The sequence below is a fragment of the Homarus americanus genome, unplaced genomic scaffold (genome assembly GCF_018991925.1).
Source record: "Homarus americanus isolate GMGI-L3 unplaced genomic scaffold, GMGI_Hamer_2.0 scaffold50924, whole genome shotgun sequence".
Taxonomy (NCBI): domain Eukaryota; kingdom Metazoa; phylum Arthropoda; class Malacostraca; order Decapoda; family Nephropidae; genus Homarus; species Homarus americanus.
The window spans coordinates 4,187,534-4,204,874 of record NW_024718094.1 but is presented as its reverse complement, the minus strand read 5'-3'; the positions used below and the strand labels follow the sequence as shown (position 1 = coordinate 4,204,874).

The following is a 17,341-nucleotide window of genomic DNA, read 5'->3' as shown; positions in this document are numbered from 1 at the left end:
TCACCTATTGTTTCTATTTACCACTGTTACATCACCTATTGTTTCTATTTACCACTGTTACATCACCTATTGTTTCTATTTACCACTGTTACATCACCTATTGTTTCTATTTACCACTGTTACATCACCTATTGTTTCTATTTACCACTGTTACATCACCTATTGTTTCTATTTACCACTGTTACATCACCTATTGTTTCTATTTATCACTGTTACATCACCTATTGTTTCTATTTACCACTGTTACATCACCTATTGTTTCTATTTACCACTGTTACATCACCTAATGTTTCTATTTACCACTGTTACATCACCTATTGTTTCTATTTATCACTGTTACACCACCTATTGTTTCTATTTACCACTGTTACATCACCTATTGTTTCTATTTACCACTGTTACATCACCTAATGTTTCTATTTACCACTGTTACATCACCTAATGTTTCTATTTACTACTGTTACACCACCTAATGTTTCTATTTACCACTGTTACATCACCTAATGTTTCTATTTACCACTGTTACATCACCTAATGTTTCTATTTACCACTGTTACACCACCTATTGTTTCTATTTACCACTGTTACATCACCTATTGTTTCTATTTACCACTGTTACATCACCTAATGTTTCTATTTACCACTGTTACATCACCTATTGTTTCTATTTACCACTGTTACATCACCTATTGTTTCTATTTACTACTGTTACACCACCTATTGTTTCTATTTACTACTGTTACACCACCTAATGTTTCTATTTACCACTGTTACATCACCTAATGTTTCTATTTACCACTGTTACATCACCTATTGTTTCTATTTACCACTGTTACATCACCTATTGTTTCTATTTACCACTGTTACATCACCTATTGTTTCTATTTACCACTGTTACATCACCTAATGTTTTCTATTTACCACTGTTACATCACCTATTGTTTCTATTTACCACTGTTACATCACCTATTGTTTCTGTGTTGCTGTTGCATCACCTATTGTTTCTATTTACCACTGTTTAGAAAAGCTACCTAATGTTTCTATTTTACACTGTTACATCACCTATTGTTTCTATTTACCCTGTTACATCACCTATTGTTTCTATTTACCACTGTTACATCACCTATTGTTTCTATTTACTATTACATCACCTAATGTTTCTATTTACCACTGTTACATCACCTATTGTTTCTATTTACCACTGTTACATCACCTATTGTTTCTATTTACCTGTTACATCACCTATTGTTTCTATTTACCACTGTTACATCACCTATTGTTTCTATTTACCACTGTTACATCACCTAATGTTTCTATTTACCACTGTTACATCACCTATTGTTTCTATTTACTACTGTTACACCACCTAATGTTTCTATTTACCACTGTTACATCACCTAATGTTTCTATTTACCACTGTTACATCACCTATTGTTTCTATTTATCACTGTTACATCACCTAATGTTTCTATTTACCACTGTTACATCACCTAATGTTTCTATTTATCACTGTTACATCACCTAATGTTTCTATTTACCACTGTTACATCACCTATTGTTTCTATTTACCACTGTTACATCACCTATTGTTTCTATTTACCACTGTTACATCACCTAATGTTTCTATTTACCACTGTTACATCACCTAATGTTTCTATTTATCACTGTTACATCACCTAATGTTTCTATTTACCACTGTTACATCACCTATTGTTTCTATTTACCACTGTTACATCACCTATTGTTTCTATTTACTACTGTTACACCACCTAATGTTTCTATTTACCACTGTTACATCACCTATTGTTTCTATTTACCACTGTTACATCACCTATTGTTTCTATTTACCACTGTTACATCATCTAATGTTTCTATTTACCACTGTTACATCACCTATTGTTTCTATTTACTACTGTTACATCACCCTAATGTTTCTGTACCACTGTTACATCACCTATTGAAACCTGTTACTACTGTTACACCACCTAATGTTTCTATTTACCACTGTTACATCACCTAATGTTTCTATTTACCACTGTTACATCACCTATTGTTTCTATTTACCACTGTTACATCACCTAATGTTTCTATTTACCACTGTTACATCACCTATTGTTTCTATTTACCACTGTTACATCACCTATTGTTTCTATTTACCACTGTTACATCACCTATTGTTTCTATTTACTACTGTTACATCACCTAATGTTTCTATTTACCACTGTTACATCACCTATTGTTTCTATTTACCACTGTTACATCACCTATTGTTTCTATTTACCACTGTTACATCACCTATTGTTTCTATTTACCACTGTTACATCACCTAATGTTTCTATTTACTACTGTTACATCACCTATTGTTTCTATTTACCACTGTTACATCACCTATTGTTTCTATTTACCACTGTTACATCACCTAATGTTTCTATTTACCACTGTTACATCACCTATTGTTTCTATTTACCACTGTTACATCACCTATTGTTTCTATTTACCACTGTTACATCACCTAATGTTTCTATTTACCACTGTTACATCACCTATTGTTTCTATTTACTACTGTTACACCACCTATTGTTTCTATTTACCACTGTTACATCACCTAATGTTTCTATTTACCACTGTTACATCACTATTGTTTCTATTTATCACTGTTACATCACCTATTGTTTCTATTTACCACTGTTACATCACCTATTGTTTCTATTTACCACTGTTACATCACCTATTGTTTCTATTTACCACTGTTACATCACGTATTGTTTCTATTTACCACTGTTACACCACCTATTGTTTCTATTTACCACTGTTACATCACCTATTGTTTCTATTTATCACTGTTACATCACCTATTGTTTCTATTTACCACTGTTACATCACCTATTGTTTCTATTTACCACTGTTACATCACCTATTGTTTCTATTTACCACTGTTACATCACCTATTGTTTCTATTTACCACTGTTACATCACCTATTGTTTCTATTTACCACTGTTACATCACCTATTGTTTCTATTTACCACTGTTACATCACCTATTGTTTCTATTTACCACTGTTACATCACCTATTGTTTCTATTTACCACTGTTACATCACCTATTGTTTCTATTTACCACTGTTACATCACCTATTGTTTCTATTTACCACTGTTACATCACCTATTGTTTCTATTTACCACTGTTACATCACCTATTGTTTCTATTTACCACTGTTACATCACCTATTGTTTCTATTTATCACTGTTACATCACCTATTGTTTCTATTTACCACTGTTACATCACCTATTGTTTCTATTTACCACTGTTACATCACCTATTGTTTCTATTTACCACTGTTACATCACCTATTGTTTCTATTTACCACTGTTACATCACCTATTGTTTCTATTTACCACTGTTACACCACCTATTGTTTCTATTTATCACTGTTACATCACCTATTGTTTCTATTTACACTGTTACATCCCCTCTTGTTTCATTTACCACTGTTACATCACCTATTGTTTCTATTTACCACTGTTACACACCACCTATTGTTTCTATTTATCACTGTTACATGCTATTGTTTCTATTTATCACTGTTACATCACCTATTGTTTCTATTTATCACTGTTACATCACCTATTGTTTCTATTTACCACTGTTACATCACCTAATGTTTCTATTTACCACTGTTACATCACCTAATGTTTCTATTTACCACTGTTACATCACCTATTGTTTCTATTTACCACTGTTACATCACCTATTGTTTCTATTTACCACTGTTACATCACCTATTGTTTCTATTTACTACTGTTACATCACCTAATGTTTCTATTTACCACTGTTACATCACCTATTGTTTCTATTTACCACTGTTACATCACCTATTGTTTCTATTTACCACTGTTACATCACCTATTGTTTCTATTTACCACTGTTGCATCACCTATTGTTTCTATTTACCACTGTTACATCACCTATTGTTTCTATTATTTACCACTGTTACATCACCTATTGTTTCTATTTACTGCTGTTGCATCACCCTATTGTTTCTATTTATCACTGTTACATCACCTATTGTTTCTATTTACCACTGTTACATCACCTATTGTTTCTATTTACTACTGTTACATCACCTATTGTTTCTATTTACCACTGTTACATCACCTATTGTTTCTATTTATCACTGTTACATCACCTATTGTTTCTATTTACTACTGTTACATCACCTATTGTTTCTATTTACCACTGTTACATCACCTATTGTTTCTATTTACCACTGTTACATCACCTATTGTTTCTATTTACTACTGTTACATCACCTATTGTTTTTATTTACCACTGTTACATCACCTATTGTTTCTATTTATCACTGTTACATCACCTATTGTTTCTATTTTTCACTGTTACATCACCTATTGTTTCTATTTATCACTGTTACATCACCTATTGTTTCTATTTACCACTGTTACATCACCTATTGTTTCTATTTATCACTGTTACATCACCTATTGTTTCTGTTACCACTGTTGCATGCCTATTGTTTCTATTTATCATGTTACATCACCTATTGTTTCTATTTACCACTGTTGCATCACCTATTGTTTCTATTTACCACTGTTGCATCACCTATTGTTTATATTTTATCACTGTTGTTACATCACCTATTGTTTCTATTTATCCATGTTACATCACCTATTGTTTCTATTTACCACTGTTGCATCACCTATTGTTTCTATTTATCACTGTTACACATCACTTATTGTTTCTATTTACCACTGTTTCACCACCTATTGTTTCTATTTACCACTGTTACATCACCTAATGTTTCTATTTACCACTGTTACATCACCTATTGTTTCTATTTACCACTGTTACATCACCTAATGTTTCTATTTACCACTGTTACATCACCTATTGTTTCTATTTATCACTGTTACATCACCTATTGTTTCTATTTATCACTGTTACATCACCTATTGTTTCTATTTACCACTGTTACATCACCTGTTTCTATTTATCACTGTTACATCACCTATTGTTTCTATTTATCACTGTTACATCACCTATTGTTTCTATTTACCACTGTTACATCACCTATTGTTTCTATTTACTACTGTTACATCACCTATTGTTTCTATTTACCACTGTTACATCACCTATTGTTTCTATTTATCACTGTTACATCACCTATTGTTTCTATTTACTACTGTTACATCACCTATTGTTTCTATTTACCACTGTTACATCACCTATTGTTTCTATTTATCACTTGTACATCACCTATTGTTTTATTACCAATATCATCTATTATTTCATTTCTACCACTGTTACATCACCTATTGTTTTATTTATCACTGTTATATCAAATTTTATTTGCTTCTTTATTTCAATACCATCAAATTTTATTGTTTCTATTTTCTACCACTGTTACATCACCTATTGTTTCTATTTACCACTGTTACATCACCTATTGTTTCTATTTACCACTGTTACATCACCTATTGTTTCTATTTACCACTGTTACATCACCTATTGTTTCTATTTACCACTGTTACATCACTTATTGTTTCTATTTACCACTGTTACATCACCTATTGTTTCTATTTACCACTGTTACATCACTTATTGTTTCTATTTATCACTGTTACATCACCTATTGTTTCTATTTACCACTGTTACATCACCTATTGTTTCTATTTACCACTGTTACATCACCTATTGTTTCTATTTACCACTGTTACATCACCTATTGTTTCTATTTACCACTGTTACATCACCTATTGTTTCTATTTCAATACTGTTATCACCTATTGTTTTCTATTTATCACTGTTACATCACCTATTGTTTCTATTTATCACTGTTACATCACCTATTGTTTCTATTTACCACTGTTACATCACCTATTGTTTCTATTTACCACTGTTACATCACCTATTGTTTCTATTTACCACTGTTACATCACCTATTGTTTGTATTTACCACTGTTACATCACCTATTGTTTCTATTTACCACTGTTACATCACCTATTGTTTGTATTTATCACTGTTACATCACCTATTGTTTCTATTTACCACTGTTACATCACCTATTGTTTCTATTTACCACTGTTACATCACCTATTGTTTCTATTTACCACTGTTACACCACCTATTGTTTCTATTTATCACTGTTACATCACCTATTGTTTCTATTTATCACTGTTACATCACCTATTGTTTCTATTTACCACTGTTACATCACCTATTGTTTCTATTTACCACTGTTACATCACCTATTGTTTCTATTTACCACTGTTACATCACCTAATGTTTCTATTTACCACTGTTACATCACCTATTGTTTCTATTTACCACTGTTACATCACCTATTGTTTCTATTTACCACTGTTACATCACCTATTGTTTCCTGTTACCACTGTTACATCACCTAATATTTCTGTTACCACTGTTACATCACCTATTGTTTCTATTTACTGTTACATCACCTATTATTTCTATTTACCACTGTTACATCACATGTTTTCTATTTACCATATTTACACCACCTATGTTTCTATTGCCACTGTTACATCACCTATTGTTTCTATTTATCACTGTTACATCACCTATTGTTTCTATTTATCACTGTTACATCACCTATTGTTTCTATTTACCACTGTTACATCACCTGTTTCTATTTATCACTGTTACATCACCTATTGTTTCTATTTATCACTGTTACATCACCTATTGTTTCTATTTACCACTGTTACATCACCTATTGTTTCTATTTACTACTGTTACATCACCTATTGTTTCTATTTACCACTGTTACATCACCTATTGTTTCTATTTATCACTGTTACATCACCTATTGTTTCTATTTACTACTGTTACATCACCTATTGTTTCTATTTACCACTGTTACATCACCTATTGTTTCTATTTACCACTGTTACATCACCTATTGTTTCTATTTACTACTGTTACATCACCTATTGTTTTTATTTACCACTGTTACATCACCTATTGTTTCTATTTATCACTGTTACATCACCTATTGTTTCTATTTATCACTGTTACATCACCTATTGTTTCTATTTACCACTGTTACATCACCTATTGTTTCTATTTACCACTGTTACATCACCTATTGTTTCTATTTATCACTGTTACATCACCTATTGTTTCTATTTATCACTGTTACATCACCTATTGTTTCTATTTACCACTGTTACATCACCTAATGTTTCTATTTACCACTGTTACATCACCTAATGTTTCTATTTACCACTGTTACATCACCTATTGTTTCTATTTACCACTGTTACATCACCTATTGTTTCTATTTACCACTGTTACACCACAAAAAGTTACTATTTCCTGCTGCCATATGGCATGACGAAAATTGTGACCAAGTCCCAGGTTGCTGATCTGACTTTCGGATTCATTTACACGCAATTGCAGGGTCTCAATTGTTTCTCTTACCATTGACAACACAACATACATATATCGTTTCTCACTTTTGATCTTTTTTTTCATTTTTGTATTTATAGTTCTTTATTATTAATATTATTATTATTATTATTATTACAGTTACTGTATTATTATCATTATTTTATTATTTTATTTTTGTTTGTTTTATCATAAATTTTATTTATTATGAATTATTATGATTATTATTATTATTATTATTATTATTATTATTATTATTATTAATTATTATTATTATTATTATTATTATTATTATTATTATTATTATTATTATTATTACATTTTTGCCCCCCAGGCCCCGATGTGCGTCAGTGACCTGTGCCCGGGTGGGCTAATCCCCGTAAAAAAAAAACAGTTACTATAAATCAGTCACACCACATCAAGTTACTATTTATCACTCGCTCAGATGACATAGCAATAAACACGTAAACAATCACAATTGACATTGGGGTTTGGCGAATAATATCAATTTCGTTACATTAGGTTTACAATCCTCGTAAGTCCCAGGCGAACGTGATGGTTCTTGCTAACTTGGCACTAAATAAGATATATTTTAAAGCGTTCACAAATTTCAAGCACCCAGCAACATACCTCCTTCCTGATGCATGGCCACACTGAGACTGTGAGACGACTTCATTTATTTAGTGGGAGTTACCCATGCGACCATAGTTGCCATGTTTCATCCATTCTTTTTACTTCTTCACCCAGGCAAACCCCAACCCTCTTAAAGTCCTTCAAATAGTAGGAACTATTTTAGTCTCATTGCTTCAATTAAGGTCTGTAGAGACTTAGAAAGGATTCAGTAATATTATCAGCTAATAATTTGCGTGACAACATAATTATGTAGTCATTGGACGCTGTCGGGGTTGGTTTTTGACCTTTGGATGACAGGACTTCATATTTATTAATTTATTTAATTTATTTGAGACCTAACTTATACCCTGTCATTTATAGACACGAGAACTTCGACGAAGGTAACTGGTTTAGGGGAAAAATAGACTATACACTTTATTTCATGTATTATGGGAAGAAATATCCTCACAAATTGACATTATAAAAGGTTACACATACAAAGATCCTTGCTAGTACACATTTGTATTTCTTTTCTATAAAATTTTTCACTAATTTGCAACTAAATATAATTCAAATCTGTTTATGGAAAGTAAAAATTTGTACTCCTAGTAATTGTTGTATATAATGAAAGTTGTTCTTGATAAACCTGTTTCATTCATCTCACATAAACCAAAACTAGACTCACCTTTAGATGCACCACTACATCATTTGTAGTGTTGTTCATGATACTTTTGGAAACAGACCTTCAAATGTATTGATTTTTCACATTTCACACACCGAATTCTACATTTTTTCTTGCATACAGTGCAGCGTCACCCTGGACAGCTCTCTGGGTAGTGATCGCGGTTGTCAGTTCTAACATCTGCAGGAACTGAACTTGATAAGCCAGGTCGAGAATTGACCATATTGGTCTTGGCCTAGACTGTTTCAACATAACTGTTACTGAGCTTCTTCGGAAGTCCTTTTGCTTTGTTTGAATACTGGAGCACATCTGATAATCTCCAGCTGAATATAACTGCATTATTTATTGCATTTACAAACAGAGGCCAGTACCACTTCTTACCTTGAATTCTTGGCCTGTAATATGCTAGTGCTCTATCCATGAGATCTACTCCATCCATACCTTTGTTGTAACTTGCAACAACTGCTGGCTGAGGGACACCCACTGATCCTCTTCCCTTCACCCATCTTTTTACTTCCTTGATTGGATCCACTCCAGTAGCATCACTACAAAAAGTCACAACAGAACTGTCATGTTATCTAACCATCTCTACATCTCCTTCTGATTTATAATCATATGTGCCTCTTTCACTCTTTTTCATGTCTGCTACACTCTTCATTCTACACCCTCTCATACGATTTTCTCTTATGGTGCCAGGAGCTCTGTATCCAATAGACATCAGATTTGCAACAAGATCATATCATGTAAAAAAAATATCAAAGAATAAGTGATGAGAGGTAGGCTTTTCACAAACTTTGACACAGTCCATAACAACACGTGTGCCAAGAGGTTCTTTGTTATCCTGCAAACCTTTACCTTCATATATGGAAACTTTATAAGGCAATCCACTTGAGCTAGCAATTACCCAGCACTTAAACCGGACGCCCTTCTTAAAGATAGGACACATAAGCCATTTTCCAATCACTGGGGAGCTTTTGTTCGTCCAGGCATTTACAGAACAGGATCGTCAGGGGCTCAGCAAGCTCCTTGCTCAACTCTCTTTGCACTCTAGGATGCACCATGTCAGGACCGGGACTCTTGTGGACGTTTAGCTTTGACAGTTTATTCCTTATACCCTCTTCTGTGAACACCATGTGGTTCAGTGCTGTGTCGAACCGTCTTTCCTCAAACGCAGGAAGATTAATCGCATCCTCTCTTGTGAATACCGAGGAAAAGAAACTGTTCAGTGCCCTAGCTTTATCCTGGTCAGAATCTGCATAACTACCATCTTCAAGCCTCAGGTCTGATACTCCTACTCGCGTTTTTAATTTCGACTTTGCATAGCGGTAAAAAGCCTTTGGGTTTGACTTGACCTCGCTTGCAACCAGCCTCTGGAACTCCTTTTCAGCCCTTCTACACTCTATCTTTGCTTGGTTTCTGGCTCTTGCATACATCCTCCTGTCCTGCTCATCGTTTGACCCAACCCACGTCTTGAATTTCTGGGTTTTCTTCTCAACTTTGTCGACCGCCGCATGGTTCATGTGTAGGGATCCCCTCGTATTCCAAGAGGCACTGGGTCTGGTCTTGGGTATACAGTAAATTTATCGATCAAATGGGTCACTTTACTAGTGATGATATTCAGCGTAGTGTCTGTGTTCTTGTGCCTTAATGAGTCAGGCTAGTTGATACTCTACATCTCTTCCCTCATCCCGTTGTAATTTCCCTTGTAATATTTGCACCTTGGCCTGGCCTTATCTTGAACTAGGTAATAGTTAAATCTGAATGACAACACTATATGGTGACTGGTGCCAACTGGGGCAAGGTGTTCCCGTTTGGCCACCATTATAATGACCACGGTCATACACGTCAGTTAACGCAAAATCAGACGATTCATATGACGCTCAATAGCCCACAAAACATGTAGCTATGCTTTTTTTATTTGAGTTTCCCATTTGCAAAAGTTCGTTTTCTCATTGCTTCAGGACGCCTGAGTCCTTCGTTTTCTCTCAATCTTAGAATGCACCCGAGACTTTATTATTCCTTAGTAATGACAGAATTTGAAATTGCAACTGTGGTTGCAATTGGTGAGGCATCTTAGATATGTCTGTTTACAGTTGGAACATTCACGATCCATTGTGAGTAGTGTTGAAAGCTTCAACTGTCCTTATTGTTAGTAAAACTTGTCAAGTAAGTGAGTGTCGAGTTTGTCAGACTGAATGGCATATCTTTATGTCGTCCGTGGGGATATCCATGTATTTCCGATTGCTACTGAAGTTATATTATTTAGTTGCCCAAACATCAGGGAATCTGATGTTTGTAGTTTAGTTAGTGTCAGTTGTCTATTTTAGAAAGTCATTAATCTACTGAAAAGATTCTGTCAAACTCAAAATCTGCAAGACCTAACGACTGTTCTTCTTTGGTTGTGGTCTGTGGCTTCCGGCAAGTAGAGTTGTTAGTGCGTATGTAACTCCATTTCACCTCTTTCCTGACAAACTCAAGCTCGGGTTAGATTATAGAAATAGACGTAGAAAATTAGCCTGACCTGTGACACTGAAGGTCACAGCTAGGTGTACAGCGACCAATTTAAATAGAAGGTCTGTTGTTGGTGAGATTAGTCTTTCTGGTAGGGATACGTGGGCCGGAAGTGCCCCAGGCTCGCAAATATACGAATGCACGAGGAAAAATCACACTCTTGTGATTCTTCCTCAACGCATCTCCAGGTATGTGAATGATTGTTTCTCGCCGTCATGTTAAGTCAGTTTAACTTAGTCGATTTTTGTGAATATCAGTGTTCATGTTTTAACATAGTGAAATATCCTGTGCCAAATAAGTCGAGTAACGTAAACATCGTCTGTATCGTTGCCAGAAGTAGGTTTTGTATAGTTGAACAACAGACATTGACTCTTGTGATTCTTCCTCAACGCATCTCCAGGCACTGTTTGTGTGTTGGCACCACTACTGAGGTTTGGAAGCAGCCTGTGGGCAAGATGGCTCTCGAAGGATGTCTTTAATGTGACGAGATTAGAATCCCAGGACAAGATTCCTCGGGAGGTGCCATAGCCGACACACTGCCACGAGTCAACCCCGGGCGCTCCTTGTGAGCGAGCCTCAGCTTGGCGGTCGGTGAAAACAATTTTGCACTGTTGACTCCGTTTTGTGACTGATGTCCATACATTGTTCTTGGCTATTTGCATGGAGCAGTATCGGTATCCATGCTTGGGGATTACTAGCAGAAATATAGTATCCCAGGTTAAGTATTGAACCACTGAATGAGAGTTAAAGTGCCATGTTGTTCCTTCCGAACTGACAGGATGTGTTTGATGTTATTCAAATTGTGGAGTTTGTCAAGTGTGTTAAGTGTTTATCTGTATTGACCACGAAGTAATACCCTGAGTGTATAAGGTTATAATCAAGAAATGATCTATTTTACTATGCAAGATAAAGTTCGACCCAGGTGGTCCAGTCTTGTCTGAGTGAACGTAATTAACATCTTATTCACTCCCTGTGTTAATAAATATTAAATGAGTAATTTACGAGTATCACCGCTCTATTCCTTCTAAACATTGGTTCCCAGAAAATACTACTTACTCACGTGCCTATAAACTCTCTACCACACTACCTAATCTTTCCTTGAGACATGTTATATTCTAATAAAAGTCTGGGTGGTGGCAGGCTACCGGTGTAAGTATAATCAGTGTTGTACTAAGAATAACATGGTTCCCCAGACTAATCCATGGCTTAGAATATAATAAAACAGAGAATACTTCAGCAAGGTAAGGACATTGAAATTCTGAAAATATAATATATAGTATATGAAAAGAAATGAAAAGGCTTGGAAAATATAAGCAGAGAAATATCAGAATTACGTATAAGAGAATATAAGCAAGAATATAAAGTATATATATAAAGTATTGAAGAATAATAACAGAAAAGAATAATCTGGAAGATAAAAGATGAAGTAAGGAAATCGCGCTCTTACACCATTCCCTTCTCTTTTGTTATGATGAGGTCTAGAGGCTTGGGTGTTTGCTCCCCTCTGTAATATGTCGGGTCTCAAACATGTAGGAACAGAAAATTATCTCTCAGAGTTTCTACAAAAAGAGTAGCAAGGTTATTCAAGTCATTTGGGGTGAACTCGTTTCTCCAGTCGATGTCGCCATAGTTAAAGTCCCCCTTGATAAGGAGGTGGCTAGGGTTGAGCATCGCTGCGTTGTCTATTAGGGCTCTTAAGTTCCTTTAATTTAGTGGGCCACAGTTTGGGGATCTGTAGATACACCCGACGATAAGTAAGTCCCCTCCCTTTAATTTAATTTTAACACCTCTTGGACTCTTCAAAAACATCCTCTCCCTGTACCCTCGCCTGGCTGGCTCTAAGGTCTTGCCTAGCATAGATAACCACACCCCTCTTGCAGGTTTCTTGAGAAAGGTTCGTAAATGAGTCATATTCAGCAATATTAAACTCACATTCCTCTGGGTCGATTCTCCTGTTCTTGTACAACAGTGCTACAACTCCTACAATATCGGGTTGGTGTACCTTCAGTAGTGTTTCAAACTCCTCTCTCTTATCAAGGAACGTGTCGGTATTAGTGTACATGACATTCATGCCAGAATTTGTTCTCGGTAACGTCTCTGCTCTTAGTTGTAACTCCGGCCCCCCTCCATTCTCAGAAGCTGCAGCATTTGCTAAGTACACTGTATTTTGCAGGGTCTGCTTAGAAATGTCAGTGTTTACAATGCGCTCGCCTCCCGGCTGGTAGGCGGAGCTGGTGCCACCTCCCTGGTGGGGGATAGAACGGGCGGAGGGTGTATACTGCCAGATTCTGGGGTCACTAATTCTAAGGGGAAAACTTACCTATAGTCTTAATTTTAAGGGTTGCTACCACCAGACCCCCTCTGGGCAGCATGTAGCTTGTTAGGTAGCGTGCAGAGTGGACGAGGCATTGGGTTGGGTTTTTCATTGACCAAATTGATAAGGGGAAAGAAGGGTGAAACCATAACATGTCTTAACTAATTTATTCCTTATAAACTATACTGTGACAAAAAATACAATGGAGTTGGCCTTCCTCAGAAGAACAATGATGATTTTGGTTACCCTTCTTACAATATCACTCAACACGTCGGACTGCTCCACCTGTATGGAATATAGCACCTTAGGTCATCATACATAGTAACACCATCTCACCTCCCTGTAGCACCAGCTCACCACACCTGTTATACTCCACACCTGCAAGTATGGGACTCCTTGTAATTTCTAGGTACACATATCAGGCACCTCGTTCGCACACCGTCCTCGGTGGGTAGAGACGAGGGCTACACCCAGAGACATATACCCGGTTCTGATACATTTATCCTTTTTCCAGATCATTGTTCTCACGTATTTTCATATGATATCTGTGGAAGTTATGTTCGCTACACGTTCACAGACGTAAATAGTATGACCTTCAAACCATGATCCACACTTTGTCCTACAGTACACTAGTCCGGCTCAACTGGACTTTCTCAATCATCTTATGGATACATGGAGTTCTCCTTAATGCTATGAATACATACAATTAATATTATATAACTGTACCTGGGTACAATACAACACATGATTCAGTAACATTGAGTAGGTGAGTTATCTTTGATCAATGTTTCCCGTTCTCTGAGATTCTACAAGCGCGGTGGATTTGAATGTTATGTTGCGTCATATGAATTAAAGGGGGGTTTAGGAATGACAATGATGTGTGCAGTACAGGTGCACTGTTGCCCCCTGGCTCTGTGCCGGCAACCACCTCCATTCTATCGGCTACGTCCTCAGTCTTAGCAAGGATCTCTTTCCCAACTTGTTCTAGTTTGGCAACCAGCAAGGATCCAGCTTCATCTATTTTCGTCCCTTAGGGAACTCGTTTCCCTATGGCTTGCAATTGCCTCTTCACCTTGACTATGCAGTCAGAGCAGTACAAGCAACAGCCTTCGTGCTTTATAGCAACTTGTATCGTCCTAAACTCTGCATTGCTCAGGCCTGTACCATCTACCTCTACATCCGTCGTCACCCTACAGTAATCTCATGGTTGTTGCTGTTGTGTGTGTGTAGGGAGGGGGGTCCATATCGCCGTCCAAGACAGTTTGAGTCATCTTCTGATTCCCCCTATTTTCTCCAGTTCTCCTCGACGAGTTGTTGGTATGTGCTATCCCGATGTACACTATATTGCTATGAATGACTGATCATATGCCCACTACGTCCTTTAGAAACAGTTTTAATTGTCGGCATAATAATAATAATAATAATAATAATAATAATAATAATAATAATAATAATAATAATAATAATAATAATAATAATAAAAATAATAATGATCCCTATTATTACTGTGATAGTTTCTTTTAATGTGTCCTGGTAGCAGGACCTTTGCGTCAAGGTCCCTTTAAAAGCCCCGTTCCGCTGCCTGGGTATAGGCCGTTATGGCTAGTGTCATCCACTGGGCAAGCACAGTTTATTTCATCTGAGTAAGAGATATGCACCTCAGTGGGATGACTTCCTTAATAATCACATCTACTAAATGAAGTCTAAGTAAAGTGAGATACGGAGGTGATTGTGCCCTTATGGCAATTCAATGTTATTTAAAAAGGAAGAAGATAAAAAAAACTAAAAAACTACAAATCAAACCTAACTGCCTCCTGTTAGTGCTTTAACCTCCTCAGTACTGTCCTGTGTTGCCTTATGAGTTGTCTTCACTTTTTCTTCTTTTTTTTTCAGTTCACTTCGGCGATTTGTCGGTATCTATGTGCTATCACTATGTACAATCAAAGACAAAAGTCGTGCCGCTGGTTTGTCCGAAGATTAAATATAACTCGTGAAACATTATGAGCGTCCCCTACCACAAGGCAGAACGCACCAAAAGTTTAGCCCTACGGCATATGTTTTCACTAAATTTCACGACACGACTTTTGTTTTTCATTGTACTCTGCATTTTGCTGTAAATAACGGATTATATACGCTCACTCAGTCCTTTAGAAACACAAAAAAATAAAAATTAAACTTTCTTTGGGGCGGTAATAGAATGCCTTTCAGGATAGTCAAGTTTGCTGATTTTTTTATTTTATTTTAACTACTATTTCCTTATACTTTCCTTTCCAGTTCTCATCAACGACTATATCTCTGTGCTATCACTGTGTACACTGTATCTCCCTGTGAATAGTGTATTGTAGGCACAGTTTCAGTCTTTAATAGCACACAAACAAAATAAAAAATAAAAAATAAATAAAAAAAGTCTTTGTGGCACCTATAATACGACTTGGTTTCTGCTGGCAGTGGTGCCTTACCAGCTTGCTTGCCAATTTGTTCTTCACTTTAAGTAATTTACACTGTCACACACTATGGGGGCCTCTGGCTCTTCAAAAACACAATCCCTGGTTAATGTACAAAAGAGAGTTGTACGGAAAAGGACCTACTTAAAAAAAAAAAAAAACATCACACAAACGAAAAATTTGCTAAATTAGAAATGTTAAAATTCGAAGGTATTAACACCTACTGCTGTGCCCTCTTTGTTTACAAATCTATCAATCACTTGCTTGACAATAATTATTTCCAGTTCCGGAATAGTCAGAGATACAGCTTAAGGCACCCAGAGCTACTAAGACCACCCCCCATGCGCTCCTCTCAGCCCCAGACCTCCATAAAATATCACGGTGTGAAGGTGTGGAACAACTTACCCCCACCCATCCCAGCAAAGACTAAGCTCCATTCCTTTAAATCATCTCTTAAAAAATATCTAGTGTCTAAGTATTAACATTTCTTGTAATACCTGCTATATTTACAGTACCTGCTTTTATTGTACCATCAAAACCGTTTTATCTGAAATTATCATGTAAATAGATAAGAAATTACCATTGCAATAAATATATTTGCCAACTAGACATAATCCTGACAGCTCTGTCCTCTTGTTCAACCTTAATACTGTACAACCCAGGTTGTACTGCTCCCCCATTATACTTAAGTTTTTCAATTCCACTGTAATTTATGTATATACTTATACTTTAAATAAAAAATAAACTAAAAAATGATAAATAAATATAATAAATAAATATTGAAGTGATAACCGTGGTAACATTATGAGATGTTCTTATTACCACCATGCTATTGTACTATTCCAGATGATACTAAATGTTACACAATATTTCCTTGAGATAAATGTATACAGTATATATCAGGTGCTAAAAGAGAGCTCAGGTTCTTAACTGGCTCAGCCATGTTAATATTGTTATTATTATCCACTCTGTATCTGTGTTTTTTTCTGGCTAAATAAACTGTTTCAATTCAACCTCTTCCGCGGTCACTGATGACACTATGAACTGATTTAACTAAAGGCGCAATACAACACTTCCTGGTTGGCCTTTATCACAACCGTGACCACAACTCCGTAAAAAAATAAAATATAAGTTTTGTCATATGGCAATGATTTTGTGATTGTAGGCCTCTTGACCTGGACTGTACCTCCAACTCGGTGGAGATTGAGTTTTCAAATATACAATCGCGTCTAGCGTTAAAAATCCTACATCGATTTACACTTTCACATCACTATGACGATCTTGATTTATGTAATCTCTGTCCAATTTCTGCCGTTCAGCAACGAAGGCCCGAATGCGGAACACGCTTTAT

General features: G+C 35.9%; 1 protein-coding gene across 2 annotated transcripts in view; it reads right to left on the bottom strand.

The window, feature by feature from the left end:
* LOC121859136 (solute carrier family 49 member 4-like) overlaps nt 1-17,341 on the bottom strand; it is a 29,274-nt gene extending 11,933 nt beyond the window's left edge. Inside the window, exon 1 of one of the 2 annotated variants that reach the window (XM_042355858.1) lies at nt 17,249-17,341. Coding sequence is in view for 1 of the 2 variants with exons in the window: in XM_042355859.1 (XP_042211793.1) it covers nt 8,058-8,103 (46 nt within the window). In the remaining variant the exon portion in view is untranslated. Of the gene's footprint in view, nt 1-8,057; nt 8,119-17,248 lie in introns of those variants that run through there. The other variant, XM_042355859.1, reaches the window with a different exon arrangement.